Source organism: Mugil cephalus, chromosome 2 (assembly GCF_022458985.1).
Source record: "Mugil cephalus isolate CIBA_MC_2020 chromosome 2, CIBA_Mcephalus_1.1, whole genome shotgun sequence".
NCBI lineage: Eukaryota > Metazoa > Chordata > Actinopteri > Mugiliformes > Mugilidae > Mugil > Mugil cephalus.
The window spans coordinates 8,303,778-8,325,966 of record NC_061771.1 but is presented as its reverse complement, the minus strand read 5'-3'; the positions used below and the strand labels follow the sequence as shown (position 1 = coordinate 8,325,966).

The following is a 22,189-nucleotide window of genomic DNA, read 5'->3' as shown; positions in this document are numbered from 1 at the left end:
TTGATTGAAGTGTCGGCTGTGCTCTGTATCTCGTCGTGTTATTCCTCTTCGCCACCAACGGGGGGAGCTACACAGCCGCTGCAGCTATCCACGCGATATCTTGCAGAAATAACGCGATAGTTGCTCCTTGTTTAGAATCCCTGAAAGATGGCGGCGCCTCCTCCAGATGAGGCCAGCCTGCAGTCTCGCATCAGTAAGTAATCGTACTTACCAATAACAGATGGTCATGTCTTGGGCCAAATCAATAGCCGATATTCTCACGAGAGCCATGTTGATATGTGCTCATTTTGAATTAGTCGCTGTCGCTAATAGCCTTTTTCCTTAGACAGCATATTTTTCACAGTCGAAGCGAATGTCATTAAATCAAAAAAAAGTGCAGTTGGCGATGAGGAACAAACTCAAATAACCATATATTGCGTCATGTTTGCTATAAGGCCCTTTCGTTTGGAGCTCACGCCGTCTTTGCAGTTGACCGTTTTAGCTGAGTGACATTTAAATGTAAAAACTCCTAGCAACGTCCAGCTCAATGCTAACAATAATGAGGGAGCTAGTTAGCTTCCTGGAGGACCAGGTCAAGCCAGTTAAACGAATGCAAAACCCAAAACCAGGAACTGTGCAGCCTGTCTGCTGTCATGTCACATGCTTAATGCAAATCGCAGTAAAAAATGGGTGACTGCCAGTTGTGTCGGCTCTACCATGGCTTTAGGAGCTAGTTTCACTGTCTTCGCCAATCTGTGCAGAACAGCCCATATTTAAGTTTAAATTATTATTATTATTTTTTTCTATTTTTGGAGGACAGACATTCCCCCACGTGTCAATATTTTATAGCAAACCCAACATTGTATTATATGTTTTTGTTTGTCACAGACAAGGCCACCAATCCTCTGAATAAAGAGACTGACTGGGACACTATCAAGGGGTTTTGTGATCAGCTGGACCATGAACCAGAAGGGTGAGATGATGATGACGATGCTTGTGTGACAACCATTTCATACTGAAGAAGAACATCTAAACAGACTCAAATGAGCTACTCAGAACTTTTGTAGTTTTAACTTCTTTACTGGTTTAATTACTTACTTTACTTTCAAATTACTTAATTTTATTTTATTTTTTATTATTAGTCCTCAGCTCGCAACCAGACTACTGGCCCACAAAATTCAGTCACCACAAGAATGGGAGGCGATGCAAGCGCTAACGGTAAGGGTCCGCTGCCCACCGTGTATTTTGGGTGTTATGTGACTACCAAGCGTGATATTCTGCAGGACACCTGGTCAGAAGTGGCTTGTCATTGCCAGAGAACGCTTGTGTGTATCGATGTAAAAAAAATAAAATAAATAACAACCTTTGATCTGTTCCCAGGTTCTTGAGACGTGCATGAGGAACTGTGGAAAACGCTTTCACAGTGAAGTGGGAAAGTTTCGTTTTCTTAATGAGCTCATCAAGGTGGTCTCACCCAAGGTACAAACCATTGTGCTGTATCCTGTCCTACTAGTTTGACTGCAACATAATATCCATGGGAGTGATTTATTTTTCTAGTTTAACTATAATTTCAAAAATACGTGTGATCACATAATGAAGCAATGGTGCCGTATTTAATCTGTCTCGTTATCAGTATTATTAACTACAGTTTGAGCACTCAGTTTCTTGTGTCACACTTCACAGATGTCAAAGAATGAGCAGATTAACGCCTTCTCTCTTCTCCGTAGTATTTAGGAGCCCGGGCTCCTGAGCCGGTGAAGAAGAAGGTTTTAGAAATGATGTACAGCTGGACGGTGAGGCTGCCCGATGAGAGTAAGATCGCGGATGCATATCAGATGCTGAAAAAACAAGGTGAGCTTGATCAGGTGTGAGGTTTCTTGTGTTCTTTAGGGTTACATACATGGGTTTGTGTGTTACGCATTCCATGCACAGTGGTTTATAAATGTGTTTTAGTTCCCATAATTTAGTGATAATGTCTTTTTTGGTTCCCCATACATTGCTCCTGTTAAGAAGTAGGTAGGTAGTATCACTTCTCTTTTTTACAGCACAGACATGAGACCAGTTAGTCATGCTTATTTGAATCAAGTGTGATTTCAGAAATGGACTTCCAGCTGATTTTTAAACAGGTTTCATGACTTCAGTGCCAACCTCTCTTTTTAATTTACTTGCATTGGTCCACGAAGTGTCAAACGCAGTCAGAGGTGACCTCGATTGTGTGTGATCTATATACAGTGTAAAGGTACAAAGGAGAAGCTGTGCCGTTGATAGACGGTGTATTTATGTAAGGTTAATAGGCGTCCTTGTTTTTTCCAGGCATTGTCAAGCAGGATCCTGCACTTCCTGATGACAAGCCCCTCCCACCCCCTCCACCCAGATCCAAAACTGCCATCTTTGAGGATGAGGAGAAATCCAAGGTATGCATTATAAGTGATCAAGAAGCACCGACAACATCTGACAGACCTGTGAAGACACTTATTAGCTGTGTGATCATCATGCAGACTATTAATAGTCTATATATTTAAGGTCTGCATTGACGGTTGTCACACAGGAAACTAGAAAAACAGTCTTGTGAGGGGAACCGCCTGGGAAAATTATGAAGGCACCGTCAGTTTACAAAATTCTCTTCCTCTTTCCTTTCCTCTCCCTCTTCTGTCTTATCCTGTTTTTGTAGATGCTGTCTCGCTTACTGAACAGCACTCACCCTGATGATTTAAGAGCAGCAAACAAGCTCATAAAGGAAATGGTTCAGGAGGTGAGTTAGGGGGGCTTTTTTTTTTTTTTAAATGTGGTTTACAGTATGTATTCACACACGCATGTTTCCTTTTACATTTATATGAAACAGACGTGTATTCAATATTCTCTGTGCAGAGGTCCGGTAATATTCATTCACAGATCAAACGGCTTAAGTCTAAACTATAATATGATCAGTGTCGTGTCATTTCTGTCATAATGACATGGTTCATTTCATTTGGGAAGGGAAGGTCTGTAAAAATCCTGCAGTGTTTTCCAGACACTAGGATACTAATAAGTCTTGTTGGTAGGATCAAAAGCGTGTGGAGAAAGTATCAAAGCGGGTGAATGCAATCCAGGAGGTGAAGGAGAGCGTGAGCCTGCTGAGCCAGCTGCTGGAGGGCTACAGCAAGGAGAGCTGCTCCCAGAGCAACCAGGAGCTCATTAAGGTTCGTACACCTCAGCACATTAAAACGAGCCACAGTCTGGTAATCCTGCTGATGAATTTCACTGGAGGGATGGTTTTAACGTTGTTACATGTTTCTGATTGCAGGATCTTTACCAGCGCTGTGAAAAGATGAGGCCTACGCTCTTTCGATTAGCGAGCGACACAGAGGATAATGATGAAGCTTTAGGTGAGTACAAGAAAGATGTTCCTTTAAACCAACTTAATACTCACTTCAAAATGTTTTAAACCTGCTGTCATTTTGCTAATTAGTTTTCTACTTGCAGCGGATATCTTGCAAGCCAATGACAGCTTGACACAAGTCATCAATCTGTACAGGCAGCTCATAAAGGGGGAAGACGTGACAAAAGACGACATAACTGTGTCCTCACAACCAGGTTGGGAAAGACTGCCGGCGAATTTTGCTTAATGATCACACAGTTCCTGTAGAGTTCCTGTCACCAATGAGTATTTCCTCTTCAAATCAGGTGGCAGTAGTTCAGCGCTTGTAGACCTGACGGGACTTAACGTCTCAGCCAACGCAGCACCGTTTAACTCGGAGTCATCCAGCCTGCAGGCTCTGACTCAGAACATGGGCTTAAGCCTTTTGGATGATGAACTCATGTCACTGGGTGAGCAGGAAAAAAAAACATCTGGTTTGTAAAAGTAAAGAATACTAAGCTTAACTTTTTTAACAAGCCAGAAAAGTGAAGTCAGCAGTTTTGTCTTGTTTCCACTGGTCAGCATGTAATCCGTCTGCTACCTGAACAGCATCTCTCTTGCCTGGCTTTGCCACATCAAAGCAACCCACATTTTTTATTCTCTTCAGCCCAACATGTTTTTTTTGTTTGTTTGTTTTTTTTATCTGGGCTATACATGTGATCATTTCAATGTTACAGTAAAATTAATTGTACCCTTTGTTGTTTCTGATCTTTTAGGACTGAATGTAACAGAAAACTCTGACTCTCACAACACTTTCCAGGTGCGCAGCAAGATAATACTGTATGTGTTCACATTGAAGCCACTATGTGTAAAATTAGCCATCACCAAAGGCGATTTAAAAAAAGAAAAAAAAAGGCACTGGACAATATCTTAATAAACTTGTAATAATCTGCACATAGTGGGTTTAATACTGACACACATCTAGTTTTTTATTTTCCACACTCTTCATCCCCTCATATGTTCAACTCTGAATATCTAACTATCGCTGTTGTTCTCTCAGTCGTCAGATGTCACCACTATCACGGAAACATCTGCTCCTGCATCCGTAAAAGCTGCACTGTTGCTACCAGCTGTGGCACAAACGCAGCCGGCTGCGCCAGTAGGGGGCTCCACTGCTCCACCTAAAGCCATGGACGAGCTGGACCTGCTGGGAAAGACATTGATGCAGCAGTCCTTGCCTCCCGAGAGCCAGCAAGTCAAATGGTAAAAGAAACAAAAAGGAGAATCTTACAGTTAATAACCCATTTGTTGTCCGATGGAAGGAATCTTCACATTTTTTTTTTTATTCATCCGCTCCATGTAGGGATAAGCTCCAGCCTCATTCTAGAGTCACTTTACGAGATCTCCAGACCAAGTCGGCCACCAACTCCAGGCCTCCTCCTACTCTAAACACCGCCTCCACTGCTGCGGGTCCAGCGTCCAGCCTGGCCAACCACTCTGACGGGCCACAGCCTGACGCGCTTCTCCTCTCCAATCTTAACCTCACAGTTGTTGACAAAGGCTCGCTACCTGCTGACCCCTATGACAACATCTCTCTCGCTGATGTTACTGTTCCCCTTGAATCAATCAAACCTAGTAAGTGTATGTGTTCTCTAAATACATGAAGTGTGTTTCTACACATGTACAGTATGTCTGCTTGTATGTTTCAGGCACCTTGTTACCAGTGACTGTATTCGACAAACACAGTCTGCGGGTTTTGTTCACCTTTGCCCGTGACTGTCCTCCGTCACGACCTGACGTGCTGGTGGTGATCATCTCCATGCTGTCGTCGGCCCCCATTCCCGTCACCAACATCCGCTTCCAGGCGGCCGTGCCCAAAGTAGGTGCACGTTTCACTGCTGTTCATACTAATGACAGCGATGGTTTACGACAGTACCCGATTCTCTGATGTGAGAGTTTGGGTTTGGACTCAGCTGGAGACTATTTGTATACGTGTGGGTCTGTAGCTGCTGTTGTTTTCACATGTTCTTGTGTGTACGTTGTCTAGGTGATGAAAGTGAAGCTGCAGCCTCCCACTAGCACTGAGCTCCCAGCCTTCAATCCCATCCTGCCTCCTGCTGCCATCACACAGATACTGCTGTTGGCTAACCCTCACATGGTAGGTGGCACACTTTGACAGTCTTCTTCATGTCAGATCAGCCACAACATTACAACCATTGTTGATAAATGATGATTGATGAATTCATTTGACCGGTGATCGCTCCTAATGTTACGTCTGATTTGCCTATTTTAAATGTTCACATCAGTGATGTAGCAGATCATTAATCATTTTCTGTCTGTCCATAAATAGAGTTGTTTCTTTTGTACTTTAAGTTAGAAAAATGCTTCAGATGAGAAGATTATGCCATAAAAAGGTCGTTCAGCTGTGGTGATGCAGACTGACAGTCGTCTTCTTTCGTTTCAGGAAAAAGTGCGTTTGCGATACAAGATAACTTTCAACCTGGGAGACAAGTCCCATGACGAATCCGGGGACGTTGACCAGTTCCCGCCTCCAAACACGTGGGGGAGCCTTTAGTGAGAAGGCCCAGTCTCCCTGTCCGTCATCTGAAGTGCTGCTTCCGTTACATTTAGGTTGAAGTTATCCCTCAACACCGGCTGCGGCGTGACGTCCTCTTTCCTCCTCAGTCGTTTGGAGATTAAAAAAAAAAAACAGACGTGAGAGCAGTTGTGGGAACCAGCTTCTACCTTGTGCCTTCCCTCACGGCCTTCCTGTCCTTATTCAGTTGTGTTCCGAGTGTTGCCACTTTCTTTTCCTTTCTGACAATCGGTCCAGTGCTGTCATATAAAGCCAACTGTCAGAAACATTCAATGCAGTGACTTTTGAGCCTCTCTAAAACCGAATGTGTGAATTTGTCCCACGTCATGTGAATTACATGTTAACAGCTGGTGTCTCACGTTATGTTTATTTTACAAAACCAGACTGATGCATTCCTGCTTTGGGTTTCAAACATTCAGATTCACGTTACAGGTGTTACAGTTTGCATGTCCAGTGTTTACTCGGTTTGCCGCAGATGGTTTTCATTGAGTCCGTATGTCAAACTTCAAGTCAGCTAAATGCTTCTACGTGTTCCAGTAATTCTACCAAAAGCCAAATCTAACATGATTAGTGGAATTTAATATCCAGTCATAAATCACGATGTATTTACTTTTTGTCTTGAGGCGGAGGTGCAACACTCTGGGAAAGCACTTTAAGTGAGAACTGCTGGTATTCGTTGTCGGACCCATGGAAGTAATTAAACTAAATGTAACAGTCGGCTCCAGAACAGACTTGATTCTGTTCAGAGCTGGTCTCAAAGATGCAGTATCTATCCAGGGAGCATATATACATATATATATACATATATATATAACAAATTGGTACTTAGTTTTTAAGCATCAAATTGGTTTTAATATATTTGATTAAACTACAGTTCAGTAGTGTTTGTGTCTTACGCTGTGACATCTTGACACATCAGAGTCAGAAGAGCGCGGGTATTAATGACTGATAATGATGGATTTATTCTGTTCAGCTCTTCCCTCCATCCTGATATTAAGCCAACAAGAAGAAAACTAAGATTCTGAAACTGAACCAGCCATTATTAATGCTATTCCTTATTCCTGTGCTTTTCCTTCTGTCAAAATGCCTATGAACAAAAGGCACTAAATATCCAAGATTAGAACACTTTTTTTTTACATTATGTTCCACTCAGGATTTTGATTTGAAGATATTCTTTTCTTATTTAGATGCACTTTTTTTTTTTTTATATAATTTTGCACCTGAAATCATTCCTTTTTACAGTACATGTGTCTTTTGTTTTTGTTTCTGCCTTTGTGCTGTTGATTGACCCAAAGAGGGGCATGTGAAGTCCTGACATCTGGTTTGATTCTACCACATGTGCCTGAGATGACGCCGTTGATTTTTTCTGCTTGCTCTGTACATATATGTAAACAAATGACTGGTTTGATTTTTGTTTATAGTCATGTGTTCATGAAAAGACTTCAGATGATGTTACAGAATCATTCTAATATCCAGTTGTCAGGCTGATTGAAGCGCTGGTCTGTGATCCGGTCCTAGATCATAAAGACTAAAATAAAGTGGCAGAGGCAGATGGGCTCCATCTGACAACTAAAATATGAAATACATGTGTAATTACAGAAAGGATTTAACCGTCACGAGGGCTCGATCTAAGAATGGCCTAATGAGCAACACCTATTCAGCTGTACACGTATGTGAAACCATGTTAAATTTAATATATGGGCCAATATCAAACCATTATAAGACTGTGCCATTTATAATATCACAAAGCTGTTTCAGTCAACTCACAGGCACAGTCAGAAGGCTAAACTATAACAAGAAGAAATCAACAATCAAATCATTTTTTTTTTATGTTGTTGATCCAGCAGTGTAGATTTAACTTGTCACCATTATTTACTGTAAATATGCTGTTAAAGGGCTGTAACAGATTTGGCTGTTGGCATCAAATTAATAGGGAGGGGATCTAATTTGCCTTATTGACAGCATCATAGCTACATGTCTCCTATCAGTGTCCCATCAGAGTTGTGCAGTAGCTCTTTCTTTTAAGCAGGTTTATTCAGTAAAACTACTCCCATAGCGACTACAGCTGTTCATTCCTAACAACAGGACTCGGCCTTAAGTATTAACTAAACATTTATAATTAGTCAGCCGTGTCACCAGTGATGGTTGATACGACCGGGTAGAAAGGAAAAGCCTGAAATGTTTGGGGTGAGTAGTCCCAGGTGTGTATTAAAGCTCACCAGTCTCAGATTCTCAGTCTTAATTAAAGAACTTGCATCATGCAGAACGTGGATCAGAATTAACTACTTCATCAACTGCTCCATTAACGACCCAATGTGTGTCAATCAACTATATTAGGTCCAGATTTGCGTCAACAGTTGGAACAATGTTTGGATGCATTACTAATGAAGGGAATAATATATATTTATATATTATATATATTTATTAACCATTAAAAACACAGGTGTACATGCAGCTGAGTACAAACTGAGAATGAAAGGCAAATGTGTATTTAAAGCAAATAAAGTCACTTGTACAATAAGTCGCCCAGGTCATGGTATATACAACACAAACAAAAAAAACAAACAAAAAGCTAATGCAACAACTGAACCTGTTTTCTTGAAGACATTTCAGCGAATGGCTTCTTCAGGTCTAAATGAGTGGTGGGGAGTTACTGGGGTCAGTTACACTGATCAACCAGAACATTAAAACCACTGACAGTAGAAGTGAATAACACAGACCGTCTTGTGACAATACAATGTTCTGCTGGGAAACTTTTGGACCCGACATTCAGTAGACATGTACCACTCAGCTAGACCAGACCAGACCCCGCCACCCCATAGTAATGACACTCCTTCATGGTCTACAACATCCCCAGCAGGATGCAGCCTGATACAGACACACGCACACAAAACAGTTTAGAAACAACTCAAAAAATATGAAGAACAGCACAAGGTGTTGACCTGGCCTCTAACTTCACTAGATCCAAACTGATCAAATATCTGTGAGATGATCCACAGAGGCCCCTCCCCTCAACCAATAGGATACCACTAACAACATCCTGTTGTCGCACACCACGAGTTTTCTAGTTTCTGAGGTGAATATCTGGTCGTTAACAAACCCTATTAATGCGAGTTTCCAGTCGGTACCATCTATATTCTAGTCATACATGCAATAATAAAAGTAGTTCATAGTAAACTCTCCAGCAGTCATTTAGAAGTGAAGAAACTACCTTAGTTCCAGCTTTTTTGGGTTTATAGAAGGAATTCAACCCGATGACTAAAAGTGATAAATAAGTCAGCAATGCAAAATATGGCTTTGATTGTTTTATTTAAGAAAACAGTGTAAAAAGAGCGTAAACAAGCAACAACGCAATCAACAATGAAATGCAATCAATGCTCTGCTTATAAAAACATTTCAGTTTGGATTTGCTACAGAAGAAGAAAAGTAAAAGCATGCGTGACAGTGTATCTAAATCTAATACAATAGTCCCTTACACTGAAAAACCTAAGTGAGCGGTTGAGCAGTATCACAGCTTGTATCTGTTGTTTCACTGTGTCGCTGAACAAACCTGAAGTCAGTGCAATAAATAAAACAGTTTGAACTTCAGGAGTCTGGAATGTGACTGTATCTATTAATTATTCTCCGTGCAGATAAACACCGTCAACCACTGAGGCCTCTGCACATTATGGCTTCTGATCAAATCCCTGGCAGCTCAAATTAAAAAGGTACAACAAAGTAGATCTAATGGTTCAACATTTGATAGGAATGAAAACGCAAGCGATAAAATGTTTAATGGTATGTGGCTGAGAGCAAAATTGTTGAAAACACAAAGAGTAACATTTGAAGATTTATTCTCTGCTTGTTAGGTGTATTAAAAAGTACAAAACAAATAAAAAAATAAGCCCTTACCTCCTTAGATATATGCCTTTTCAAACCCCTGACAAGAGTAAAAGCAAAATTAGACTGTGAACACACCAAAGAACACTAATATCCTACTTGCGGGGTGGTGGGGGGCCTGGAGGAGGAGGCGGGGGGGAGGTAAAAGGATATGGGGGTTGGCCCATGAAGCCCATCAGCGGGGGCTGCTGTGCGACAAACTGCTGGGCCATCAGAGGCTGCGGCCCTCCTGACGCTGGAGGAGGAGCCTGGCCGAACTGCGGCTGGCTGAGCTGATCCTGACCTCCGCTGCCGCTGGGCTGGCCCCCGCTGCGGGAGTTGTAGGCCCCGCCCCCGGTGCCGCTGTAGCTCTGGTACTGGTCGGAGGCGGAGGAGCTGAAGCTGTTCCTGTGGTCCCTGCTCCGGTCCCTGTAGGAGGACGAGGAGCGGTCCCCGTCGCGGCTGTTGCGGCCGTCCCGGCTGAAGCTGCTGCGGTTGTCTTTGCCGCTGCCTCCGCTGGAGCGCATGCGCCGCTCGCACTCGTCCTGGTACATCAGGTTGGGGTTGTTGGAGTTGCTGCCACGGTAACGCATCCTGCCGCCTGAATAAACATGTAATAAAAATGTAACATGACTGGCTTTTCGAATCTTTTTCCCCATGTATTCTGTTATTAACTGCCCTCCTCACCGCCTCCTCCACGGCCCGAGTCCACCAGCTGAAGCAGTTTCGGGTTGATGGCTTGCCGGGCCTCCTCCAGCACCCGGACAAGGTCTCGGGCCTGGCGCAGATTTCCTGGGGTGAAAAAGGTGTACGCGGTACCCTTGTTGGTACTGCGGGCAGTGCGTCCAATACGATGGACGTAATCCTCGGAGGAATTGGGATAGTCATAGTTGATGACGAACTTGACGTCCTCCACATCTTTTGGACGAAGAGCAATCGGTTTTAGATTAAAGGGGGAGAGGAAAGGAAGATGAGAACCTCACAGGGAAAAAGGCTTCGGGGAGTAAATGATTTGACTTAATTGTGCTATATATAAATTATTTACGATATTATTGTGAATTAATGATAAAATCTTGTTACTTACCTGCGTTACGTGATTACCTGTTTAAACCATTCTCTTTAAACGAAAGTGGCTTCAGAGTATTGTGCTCACTGCGTATGTGGTGAGCATGACACCGAGTGTTTGACCTTTGTAATCTTCACACCAATGTGATTCCCAGTGAAAATGTGTGAGGACAAGGAGTCTGTTTCTCATTACAGAAGACGTGGGGCTCTGATAGCACCGCTGCTCAGTAAGTCTCCCTGCTCCCCTGCATCACGACAGAGGGAAGCCGTTCTACGTACTGACCTAGTGCCTGTGTATTGTGGAGGAGTTAAAGCAAAGGGGTGGTGAGGTACTTACCCCTTTCGTGTTGTTTTTACAAAGGTAGTCAGTCCCCCCTGATCAGTCCTGGTTCACAGGGAGGGTTGCTGAGGGAGAGGGAGACAGGATTCATCCCTCGCCTTCTGCTCCCACCAGCAACGTCAGACGGGAGCAGAACCGTTAAACCTCGAGAGACACGCGCACGCTACGGCTGGTTCTGGTGCTCTCTCGTCGCATTGCAGGACCCTCCTCAGACCCTGGCCAGGACTGGATCCAGACGAGCCCGTCTAAGTCTCTCTCCCCTGTCTGTCTGCTTTTGTTTGTTTTTTTTTTTGTTTTTTTTTGGACGGACCGATGGGCAGACATACAGGAACCTCAGGCTGCTCCCAAGGAAGGCTCGTCGGATTAACAAACTCTCACAACACTGGGCAGGGGGGATCTTTTTTTTGCCGAAAAGGAACAAAAGGGGCTTTAATCCCTCTAAGATCAACAAAGCTTCTACTTAAACGTGACTGAGGGGGCAGTGACAGCAGCGCAGACTGTTACAGCTGCCGTGTGCTGCCAAACCCTGAGAGGAGAAGAGGGGAAAAGAGAACAAGGATATCGTCATGGGGATTTTGGCAAGTTAAGACACTTCACTTCTCCCCCCTTCTCAGATGATCCTTTCAACAGTAAGATGTCGTCAAACTGGTCGTGTTAGCCTTCTTGATGTCTCAGAGGACATAACACAACCTCTACACATATGCGTCTGCAAAACAAAATGCCACTTTGCAGAATGATGTAAATGGAAGGACTATATTATTTGCGATCTAAAGTGTGGAGGACAGTGTAGCATGTGAGCACCATCATCAGTAAATTTGTACTGACAACACAAAGGAGACATGAGAAAGGTGCACAGGAGCTTCTGCCCCACACACCCCTCCTTTCAGGCAGCGTGCCAAAGAGCCCCGCTTGAAGGAAGCTTTTTAACTGCAGTAACAAGAAACAGACTATAAACTCGGTGGACCAGAAGGCCTGCAGCCTCCGTAGTGGACATCGCAGTCCATTAGACTGTCAGCTCATAATCAATCGAAAGGAGCTTAAGAACAGCGTGTTGACTTATTTTATCGTGCATCACTAATTAAACTTCCTGCTTATTTTCACACTTCTGGGCCCGTTGCACCAGCTGGACGTGTCCCCGGGGGGTAAGAGTTTCAGCATCTAGGTTTCGTCTGGGACTAAGTCTTAACCACCGTCAGAGGCAGTTGTGAAGTGAAAAGTCTTGAACAGGCGACACTGACTCAATGGCTCGTCTTGACATAAAGACGTCATGATGAGTGGGCATTAAGAAACCACACTCATCCACTGCCCATCTGTTTCCAGCGTGCTGCTGGATGTTTCTTGATTCTGGGAACTTAATTTTCATTTCTTTGGCTAGGCAGTAGTTTTTGATCTATTTCTTTAAGTGTAAGTAACCATAGCAACATGACAGATGTGGTAACTGTCACTGTGCTAGAATGTGTCTTCTCAGCATAGCTGCACCTATTGGTTTATGTAGATGTTGTCAGTGTAAAATTTATCAGAACCTTGACCACAGCCCGACATCAGGCTTATTCTCAATTTTTTTTTACGTCCAGTCGGTACAACCGGGCCCAGACTAACGTTAGTATGTTTTATGACAGTCGTCTGCCATGAAAAGTCTTAGCAGGATGTCAGTTTCAACATCACCTGAAAATAATCACTGGAAAATAATTCTGCAATAAATGATGACTTATTTTGTTATGATGCAATTTGATTTAAGTTCATCACTAAAAAAGTTGTTCCTTAAACTTGCTTGTTATAGCTGGTCTAGGAAACAGAATATTTAACCGATATTTAAATTGTGTTTAAATTAAACAAAATTGAATTTAAACCCATCAAGTGCTGGCTTTTAGCTCGTCTTATTTCTTTCTTCTAATAAACTGATTTTTTTACAGGAGTAAGTCAAGATAAAGCAGAGAAAATATGATAAATGATTACTGGAGAAATTACAACATTATTATTAATATTATATATGATGAAACATACCCAGACCACGAGAGGCAACATCAGTCGCTATCAGGATGGGGGCTTTGCCACTCCGAAATTCTGTGGAATTACATGAAAATATGAGAAGAGTAGAACTAAAAAATAACTAACTAACTAAGAGATGTGTCAACAATAAACAAAGCATTTAATCACTGTATGGTATCTCATTGTATTCTTACCTGTGAGTACCCAGTCCCTTTCTGGCTGGCTCTTGTCTCCATGGATACACATGGCTGGCCATCTAGAAAATAAAACCATTTAAGTAAAACAAGGCAAGTTCAAGTATATATCTTCTATTAAATATTCACAAAATATACACATATAAATAGTTATCTTTACCCGTCGCGTCTCATCCTCCTTGTAAGATCATCGCAACGTTTCTTTGTCTCCACAAAGATGATGGTTTTGTTCTCCTTTTCAGCCATTATCTCCTCCATCAGCTGAATCAGTCTGACAACGGAGAGAAAAGCTTGTAACACATCGACAGGACTCAGCCACATTTTAACAGTGTGAAGACAGAGTTCATATTGTTTAATAATACTATTGTGGTTAATGAAATGATCATCACATTGAGTCATTCTATTGATGGAGGTCAGTTATTTTCTCACAGGCTGTCCTTACTTATTGTCCTTTTCAGTCTCCATGCAGACATCAACTATCTGCAGGATGTTGTGGTTGGCACTGAGCTCCAGAGCACCAACGTTAATTTGGACGTAATCCCTCAGGAAGTCCTCTGCAAGCTGACGAACCTCCTTTGGCCAGGTCGCGCTCCACATCAGAGTCTGTCTGTCAGGCTGAGAGACAGAGAGGAAGGAAAACCATGTTACTGTTTTAACTGGAACGACATTCATTCAAAATCTACATTCATAACACGATCTATATTATAGCAATGGTTGTAGTAAGTGAGCTTTCGTCCTACCCTGATTTGTTCAACTATCTTACGGATCTGTGGCTCAAAGCCCATGTCCAGCATTCGGTCAGCTTCGTCCAGGACTAGATAGGTGCAGCGGCGCAGATTGGTCTTCCCTGCCTCCAAGAAGTCGATGAGGCGTCCAGGTGTAGCGATGCAGATCTCAACACCTACAGCATCGAAACATAAAGGATACACCAACAAGTAAAATAAGTGAAATAACAGGATGTAGCTATGGAAACTATTTAATATAATGAGTTGAACTTTTATAGAAGACTTGATTAACCCACTGCATGTGTCCATCTACAATCATACCCACCCCTCTCGAGGTCTCTAATCTGTGGTCCTTTCGGTGCTCCACCATAGACACAGGTGCTTTTGATACGGGAAGACTTGCCATAGTCATATGCAACCTGTTGAACCTGCTGGGCCAACTCTCTGGTTGGAGCGAGCACCAGACACTTTAAAGAGGGGAGGGAGGGAACAAGGATGGTTATACAGACAGTATGTCCACGCAAAGACTTCATGATTTACACAAAACCCTATTTAACTTTATCACTTACAATTGGCCCATCACCTCTCTCCAGATAGGGCTGGTGGTTGATGTGCACAATAGCAGGAAGAAGATACTGAAGATAATAAAAAGACACAAAGGCAATTAGATCATTCAAAAGAAACTGGGAAAACCAAGCTGTGTCTCAATGAATCACCTTTCTGAAGTTGAGTTTTGCACATTTAGATGAAATTAGATGAAACTGTCCTGTGATTCATGATAAGCTTGTGTTCTTTATGTTGCATTTCATTTACAGTATATGGTGACCAAGGAATTCCCCTCGTGGGATCGTTAAAGTCTAAGTCTCTAATTCTATTTAGCAACACTCTGCTGTATGAAACAATAGTTAACAGTTTTTAAAAAAACTCTCATTGTAAATCTATCATGTTCACGCAAGACAAGAGATGAATCCTTACAGCCAGTGTCTTTCCAGAGCCAGTCTGTGCAATTCCCACCATGTCCCTGCCACTCAGGGCCAGAGGGAATCCCTGAGACTGGATGGCTGTGGGCTCCTTGAAGTTCTGCTGCATCAACACATCTATCACATACTCTGTCAGAAAGAAGAAGAACAGCATTAATGTCACAGTTTAACTGTTGGGCCGATTCTTTCATTTGTATCTGTTATTAAATAAAAGTAAAGGACAGCACTTTACAGTATTTGGTTAAATATCCTTCTAGTCTGTGTAAAACACATTTTACAGACATGGCAACTGGCTGAAACTACTTTTGTTGTTATTTTTATTTTAAATGCATCACATGCTAAACTTCAAATCAAACCAATGAAATTGGTTAAAATCCTTACAATCTTGACCGGATAAAATAATAATTTCCTAATGTATCCTAAAGTTTAACTGTGCCAACATTATAGGATGCATAATTTGAAGTTGACTGACGAGGAAACTGTGCCTGATGAAAAGCGGTGACAGCCTTTGGACAGCCTGTGCCTCTGATGGTGATCTCCTTCTTTCTGCGAAACTCTTCCACGTCGTACTGGACAGCAAAAAAGAAAAAGTGAATATGTGATAGTGTTAATACATTTCTTTTGGAGGCGTGTTTCCCTTTTTTTAAATAGGAAGCACTGAGGGAGAGGCCTCATTTACAAATTAATTTAACTATTAAAATAGCAAAATGGGTTATGCGATATGGAATAGAGTCATCATGATTGAGAGAAAATGAATCGACTAAAACAAGAACATCTGGAAGTAAGAGCAGATTAAACTGAGTAAAACAAAACGACTCAGTCGTGGTTTTCGCTGACTTAAAGATTTACTTGAGTCAGGCGTTGGATCTCAGGATGCTCAGTGTAGAAGTTCTTCTCAAATTTTGGCAGCTCGTCCAGGTTCCACCTCTTCTTGCGGAGACGTTCACCTGGATTTCCAAACTTCATAGGTGGGGGTCCACCGCGACCACTCATGGTCCCGAACCGAGGCCTGTTTAAGAGATTACAAGGATTGGGGTTTGGCTTGGCAGGCTGCAGACATCTACACGCAAACAGTACATTGTGGACTTGGAAATGACTGATCTCCTAGGCTATACATGCGCCCAGCATAATGTAAGGTTTTTATATTTTGTATTATTAATTATTATCATTAAGTTAATGAAGTCCACAAGATGCCAATTAAAGACGCTGACTGCAGTTCTACAAGCACTTGTTCATGTTGCAAGCACTATGTTCATGTTGTGTCATGTTGTGTTACAGCTAAAGAATGGTGACCCTCTGGAGCCACCTTCAGGCTCAAAGTGGTACTACATCAACGACTTGCTTTATTGACATGACCTGTACCCCTAGTATATACAGTCAACGCCTGTACCGTGGCCCCACTTTGATGGTGACCTTTGTGTTGACATCGCATTGATGTAAATGCTCGCTCATAGATTAGATGTAATGTTTTGTGCAGTTACAACAAACTGGAGTGTATCTGAATCCCCCTTTACTCGTTTATCGCCTAGGGCGTTTGCTCAAACTTCCTGTTAGTTCCAGAAATTATATGTTACACCATTTATGAAGTGTGTTGTTTCCACATGTGGACTAAGAACTTGCCTGTCTCGTCCACGGTCCCTGTCTCTGTCCCCGTAGGACGAACCTCCTCTCATGTCTGCGATAACGACAGAAGTCCTTCTCTCTGCTGCACGTCAGCGTGGCCGTTTGTTTACGTTCGTCTCAATAATCTCAAAATTAAGCGCACTTTACGCAAGCAAACGAGTAAAGAAATCCGTAGCCTTACTACTTTATGTAGATTGAATTCAAATATCTTTAAATAAAGGGTTTCTTAAACAATTGTTATATGCGTCACGTAGCTCAGCTCCTTCCCTCCCTGCCCTCTTTACTGACGTAAATTCAACTAGTACGTTTACGTAGCGTCGTTTCTCCAGAAGCGTCACGACGCACGCAGGTTCCGTAAGTTATAATGGTGAATGTGGCTTCGTTGTAAACAACTTTATTGTAAACAACATATGATTGTTTAACACTTTAACACAATGGAGAGGCACATCTGTTATTTTACAGTGACACTGTGAGCTTTAGACTTAGATATATTCCCAAATCGCTGTGAAAATATTATGTTTTAATCATATATTGATTGATTGAAATGATAACAATAATATAAGAACTTTGTGAGGCACCAATAGGTGGCGGTAATGTTTCACTTGGTTGCAAAACGAAGAAGAAGAGCTTCACCTTCTTCTTCTTTTTCTTCTTCTTCTTCCTCTTCCCGGAGTAGGAGGCGACAGATTGAGCCGATGGGCTGGTCTGTGTAGTATGAAATAAGTGACTGTCAAATTATGAAGCTGCTGGTTTTTGAAGTTGTAGGAAACTAGTTGGATTTTAAAGTGGACCCTGCTTAGGGAAATGCCTTTGTTGATTCAAAATAGAGAATCGGACCGAATAAGATCGACAGTGGAACTGTTCGACAAATATCCACATTTACAGGTTTGTTTTCAGGAAGTGTGGCTACCTTTAGCCTTTGGAGGAGATTTAGTGATCAGTTAAGAGTGTTTTCCATAATTACTAACTTCATAACAGACAGACATTTAATCCAATAGCGGAAATGGTTGTTTCTTCCCTCATAGCATTATAAAAATAACACGAAAGACATAGATTGCTGCTAATTTTTATCCAGAAATGCGGAACTTTCAGATTCCTACCGACCCCAGTCTGGTTCTTAGATAATATGTGTGGTAGGTACCTTTATAGAAAATTACTGTAACATACAAAGTGGTATTTATTGACTTTATGAAAGCACCCACTGGTGCATTTATATAAAATAAGAGCAATCAGTTATCTCTAACAGCTAGCCTATTAAATTATATTGCCAGTCAATAATTTGGTTCCAAAGATCAGGGCTAAATCTTTAATAATAACCAAAAGATTAAAAAGTATTTTGTACTGTATTGATTTTACTGTCGCAAAGCCACTATTTTGTAGTTTTGTAAAATTTCACTATTTCACTATTGCGCCACAGGAACATGCAAGAACATTTCGCTCCAAGCCACTTGCTGATGTCGAGCCAAAGTGCCTCCTGTACGTCCAGCAAAGAGAGTATGCTGCAACTACACCAGCAGACAGTAAGTAAAGTTTCATGATGGAGAGAGATCAGTGAATGGCAAAAACATGTGCAGCTCTTCTGACATTTATCAGTCTTTTAACACAAAAGACCGGACACATGTTCCCTGCACTTTGCAGCATTCATCACAACCCTTACAGCTCAAGGTCATTGTTTTTGTATGACATCTTACAACATCTTCATACAACAAGCTATTCTTTAAATGTGGTCACAGTCCCCCAGATTCGAGGAAAGCCAGTGCATTTCCATTTTCTAATCATGTTCACAAGAACAAGGACTTGGGAGAGTAGTTGTAGTAAATAGGGGCATTTCTTGAGCATCATGTAGGACTGTTTGTGTTGCTTACTTCATGACACCTCATTAACAATGGGACCGTTTGGAATTAAATTTAGCAGTTAAGTATTTGTTTGTCTTTTACTCCAGATAAACCTTTTGGGCTATTATGACAGCATGCTTTCTGTCACAGATTGTGTTTCAGTCATCGGATCAGATGATGCCACCACCTGCCATTTGGTTGTGCTGCGACACACTGGTACATTTCCTCCTACTTCATTTATGCCGTGTTCTGGCTTTGCTTGAAGGTGGAAAAACTACATTACCCACCCTTTAACTGTGTTGTAGGAAGTGGGGCTGCTTGCTTAGCCCACTGTGATGGTTCCAGCACCTGGTCTGAAGTCCCACTCCTTGTGAAAGCTGTGACATCGCTGAGTAGCGTGTGTAAGGATGGCAGGTAAGACACACATACACACAAACAAGGCAAGATGGCACATTGCTCAGTTTGGAGCAGATTTTTTATTTTTTTTTGTAACATTTACTCTCCTTGCCATCGTGCAGACTTGAGCTCCATCTTGTCGGCGGATTTAACGATGAGATGAAAACATCCCATAAACTCAGCCTTAACGTACTCGGTACAGTCACAGCACAGTTGCAGTGTGATTTTATTCTGCCTGCTTTTGAGCTTTGTAAAACTCACATGACTATTTCACCTTGCAGCAGCCTTTCAGAAACAGAAAGAGGAAATTCATCTCGAAACGTGTTGCATCACAGGTAACGTCTACACCTGTTTTAAACCATTTTACGCTGATGACAAATCTTGTGCCAGTCAAGCTTTTATCTAATTAAGTGTTTTGTTCTTGTAGAAATGAATGACACTGTTGTTAATGGAAATCATAAACCTGTTGTATATGGAATAGGTAAGTGATAAATATACTACAGAGAAGGAATGCAATGTTTTCTTGGTATTTGACTATTAATATGTTGCACATTTGATCTTTCACAGGAGTAAATGTTAAAACAGGGGATGTGTTTCCGGCCTCATTCCCTCATAAAGGCCCTGCAGAGGAGCTGCGATCTGCACGAACCTTCACTGGAGGACAGGTACTTTGGAATATGACATATTCCTTTCTGTGTAAGATTAAATGCATATATACACGAGCATAAATAATTTCCACTTGTGTTGTATTACTTATTACACTGTCTACCCCTTCCGACCACATTTCTTCCTCATGGATGATTGTTCCCCACATCTCTCCTTGATGCATGACTTGACCCTTCTCAAACAGACTAACATCTTTTCCACAACCACAGGAGGTGTCTTTAGACATGGTTGTTTAAGAAATGAGAAGCTACTCACTGCATCAGTTGGGGTTAAATAACTTGTTGCCAGCTGAAAGATAAGCAACCATGCAGTAATTATCCAATTATCCAATTATTTTTATATATATCTTTTATATCTTTTTATAACTTTGGTCATTATTATGTCAGATTCAAAATTCTGTGCAAATAAAACAATTGTTTTCATCTGTAGATGGTTGAGATATACGACTCGGCCCGGGGGCTTGTTAAGATTGACCCATGCAAGTGGTCCCCACATCTGGACATTGCCTTCTGGTTGTCACAAAATGATGATACAATTTTAAAGGTAAAGTAACCTGAAACAAATGAGATTACACTAGGACACTTTGTGTAAAGGACTGTAATGACAGATTTTGACATTTTTCTGCCTTGCCTAGTACATGTCCACCTCTCCAAAGGCTGAGCCTCCACACTTTGTCCAGCACATGAAGTCCACCATCCAGTTCCTTTTAGATAACCCCGACTCTGACAGCCTGTTCCCGGGGGCTCAACCACAGCTCTTCCGCAGGACTGAGAGGGGGGAATGGGAGAGGGCTGTCCAGTCGTAGAGGCCCGCTCCTATCTCTCACCGAACCTTAACGTGGTATCTGACTGTATTTGCCTCTCGGCTCAATGGAAGCACTGTGACCCTTTAACCCACAATCTGTTTTTTTTTTGTTTATTGTGTCTTAATGTGGAGTTAAACCCCCCACTGGACCATGCGTCTACTGAATAGCCTTCCCAATTCACCTGGCTGGTCCAGTAGAGAGAGAAGAGGACGTGATTCTGTTTATGCCTCTCGACGGTTAATTTCCACTCTTATGAGACGGTATGAAGGCTGCACCTTATACCAACTGCTGTGTTTGCAGTAAGTTGATGTTTATGTCCCATTGTGTTTAAGGGTTTTAATTTTGAATGATTCTGTCTTACTTTATGTTCAGTTAAAACATTTTATATGTTTCTTTTAGCCCATGAACTACCATAGCTTAGCATTCACCACAGAATAAATTAAAGGTTATTTTCACATTTGCCTGCACATGGGCCTTGAACGCATGATGTTGTCAATAGAAGCAAATCATTGTGTGAATTACAGAATTAATTTTGTCACTTCCCGTACATTAGCATGTGATAGTGTACATGGGGATAGTCAGATAAAGCCAGTGATAGCTTAGATTTCAGGTTTTAAGCTCCGATTGAACTTTACACTACTTCGATCCTTGGGGGGAAAAAACACTTTTACAATGATAAACTGAGAACATATGCATCTGTAAGCGTTCTCTGTAGTTTATGGGCTAAAATATGTACATAAAAATATCTCTTCTGCTCTTAAGTAAAGAGCTCGACGTACTGGTATGGAATAAGTGTGAAACTTGCTGCAACAACAATAAAACAAATATTTTGACATATTGTTTAAAACAAAAAAAAATGACATATGACTGCATTGCAATGACAGAGTTTATTTTTCTCTACAAATGTACCTTCCCCATGAGAGTGGGATATGATGTTTTATCACATACTCGACACAATGCTGTACACTTTGCTATGAATGTGTGTGTCTTAGAATTGCATGTGTACATGTGCATCATAATCTTCTGCAAGGTATGACATGGATTCTTGTTGAACGTAACAAAATGTTATTTTACTAGTTTTGTCTGCCTTGAAGGTGTTTAAAATGTAACATGGCCTTTTCATTAGCTGTGTAAAGTACTTAAATCTTTCAGTGTAACTTGTTGCGACTTGTGAACATACTATGCGTGTGGCTAAATAAATGTCAATGATCAAATCTTCTGTGGTTGGAATTTAAAATTTCTGCCAGTAGTTGAAGTGTAACATAAACTGCAATGTGCAACACAAAATAAAAGATGTTTATTAATTTCATTTATTTTTATTTTTTAATTTATCTCAATACATTCAAGGCTTTATTATAGCCACTTACTTTATTTCTTACAGTTATTACTGAAAGAAATACATGAGGTTCACCAGTGTGAAGGAATGTTAGTCCTTCCCTGAATCCTTCTTTTAAGTTTATGTTTAAACCGTGTTAAAATGTGACAAACTGGAATATGATTTTGAACGAGTAGTTTGTGGTGATGTTAAGCTGGATTTAATTAAAATGTTTCTGTTATTTATTTATCCTCGCCCACTGATTAAAATGGGGTTGTCAAAATAATAGAAATATGTGTTTGTAAAACAAAATACAATTCACTGGCACTACAAACTGCAGCCTCTTTTTTTGAAAACACCGTAAAATCAACAGACATACTGATGTAACCTTCATCAAGAAATTTCATGGAGATTAAGCGCAGGACTTTCATATTAGAGTGCATTTGTTTTCATTAGTGCTCCTTACTGCTCTGATACTTTAACAGC

The 22,189-nt window shown here is 41.5% G+C and overlaps 3 protein-coding genes across 4 annotated transcripts; 2 read left to right on the top strand and 1 right to left on the bottom strand.

The window, feature by feature from the left end:
- Positions 1 to 59: 59 nt before the first annotated feature.
- Positions 60 to 8,483, top strand: LOC125003333 (ADP-ribosylation factor-binding protein GGA1-like). Its single transcript, XM_047577344.1, has 17 exons — positions 60 to 193; positions 868 to 952; positions 1,122 to 1,197; positions 1,360 to 1,458; positions 1,707 to 1,830; positions 2,293 to 2,393; positions 2,651 to 2,731; positions 3,021 to 3,158; positions 3,263 to 3,344; positions 3,442 to 3,552; positions 3,643 to 3,786; positions 4,093 to 4,136; positions 4,377 to 4,579; positions 4,680 to 4,951; positions 5,026 to 5,195; positions 5,364 to 5,474; positions 5,781 to 8,483. Exons 1-17 carry the CDS (start codon positions 148 to 150, stop codon positions 5,889 to 5,891), a joined length of 1,998 nt encoding a protein of 665 aa, XP_047433300.1. The 5' UTR covers positions 60 to 147; the 3' UTR covers positions 5,892 to 8,483.
- Positions 8,484 to 9,204: 721 nt separating this feature from the next.
- On the bottom strand, positions 9,205 to 16,979 carry LOC125004085 (probable ATP-dependent RNA helicase DDX17). The gene is made up of 13 exons (XM_047578438.1): positions 16,684 to 16,979; positions 15,913 to 16,072; positions 15,536 to 15,632; positions 15,059 to 15,192; positions 14,653 to 14,718; positions 14,409 to 14,550; positions 14,099 to 14,259; positions 13,801 to 13,973; positions 13,519 to 13,629; positions 13,359 to 13,420; positions 13,180 to 13,239; positions 10,458 to 10,688; positions 9,205 to 10,371 (listed from the first exon to the last, which is right to left on the bottom strand). Exons 1-13 carry the CDS (start codon positions 16,734 to 16,736, stop codon positions 9,887 to 9,889), a joined length of 1,935 nt encoding a protein of 644 aa, XP_047434394.1. The 5' UTR covers positions 16,737 to 16,979; the 3' UTR covers positions 9,205 to 9,886.
- A 356-nt stretch (positions 16,980 to 17,335) lies between these two features.
- Positions 17,336 to 21,697, top strand: ntan1 (N-terminal asparagine amidase). 2 transcript variants are annotated; one of them, XM_047578883.1, is made up of 10 exons: positions 17,336 to 17,571; positions 18,104 to 18,206; positions 18,672 to 18,737; positions 18,827 to 18,935; positions 19,040 to 19,113; positions 19,199 to 19,252; positions 19,345 to 19,398; positions 19,485 to 19,582; positions 20,013 to 20,126; positions 20,218 to 21,697. In XM_047578883.1, the coding sequence occupies exons 1-10, from the start codon at positions 17,491 to 17,493 to the stop codon at positions 20,386 to 20,388; spliced, it is 924 nt and encodes a 307-aa protein (XP_047434839.1). In that variant the 5' UTR covers positions 17,336 to 17,490; the 3' UTR covers positions 20,389 to 21,697. The 2 variants fall into 2 exon arrangements, with proteins under 2 accessions (XP_047434839.1, XP_047434840.1); XM_047578884.1 differs by having other exon boundaries at positions 17,538 to 17,571; positions 18,629 to 18,737.
- Positions 21,698 to 22,189: the final 492 nt, after the last annotated feature.

Excerpts from the sequence above, each read along its gene's own strand:
- LOC125003333 (XM_047577344.1), top strand. The coding sequence starts at position 148 with ATGGCGGCGCCTCCTCCAGATGAGGCCAGCCTGCAGTCTCGCATCA. Across the intron at positions 3,159-3,262 it reads GCAACCAGGAGCTCATTAAG|GATCTTTACCAGCGCTGTGA; the intron begins GTTCGTACACCT and ends TTCTGATTGCAG. Across the intron at positions 3,345-3,441 it reads GGATAATGATGAAGCTTTAG|CGGATATCTTGCAAGCCAAT; the intron begins GTGAGTACAAGA and ends TTCTACTTGCAG.
- LOC125004085 (XM_047578438.1), bottom strand. The coding sequence starts at position 16,736 with ATGAGAGGAGGTTCGTCCTACGGGGACAGAGACAGGGACCGTGGACGA. Across the intron at positions 13,421-13,518 it reads AGGAGGATGAGACGCGACGG|ATGGCCAGCCATGTGTATCC; the intron begins GTAAAGATAACT and ends TTTATTTTCTAG. Across the intron at positions 10,372-10,457 it reads CTCGGGCCGTGGAGGAGGCG|GCGGCAGGATGCGTTACCGT; the intron begins GTGAGGAGGGCA and ends ATGTTTATTCAG.
- ntan1 (XM_047578883.1), top strand. The coding sequence starts at position 17,491 with ATGCCTTTGTTGATTCAAAATAGAGAATCGGACCGAATAAGATCGACA. Across the intron at positions 18,207-18,671 it reads TGCAACTACACCAGCAGACA|ATTGTGTTTCAGTCATCGGA; the intron begins GTAAGTAAAGTT and ends TTTCTGTCACAG. Across the intron at positions 20,127-20,217 it reads ATGATGATACAATTTTAAAG|TACATGTCCACCTCTCCAAA; the intron begins GTAAAGTAACCT and ends TGCCTTGCCTAG.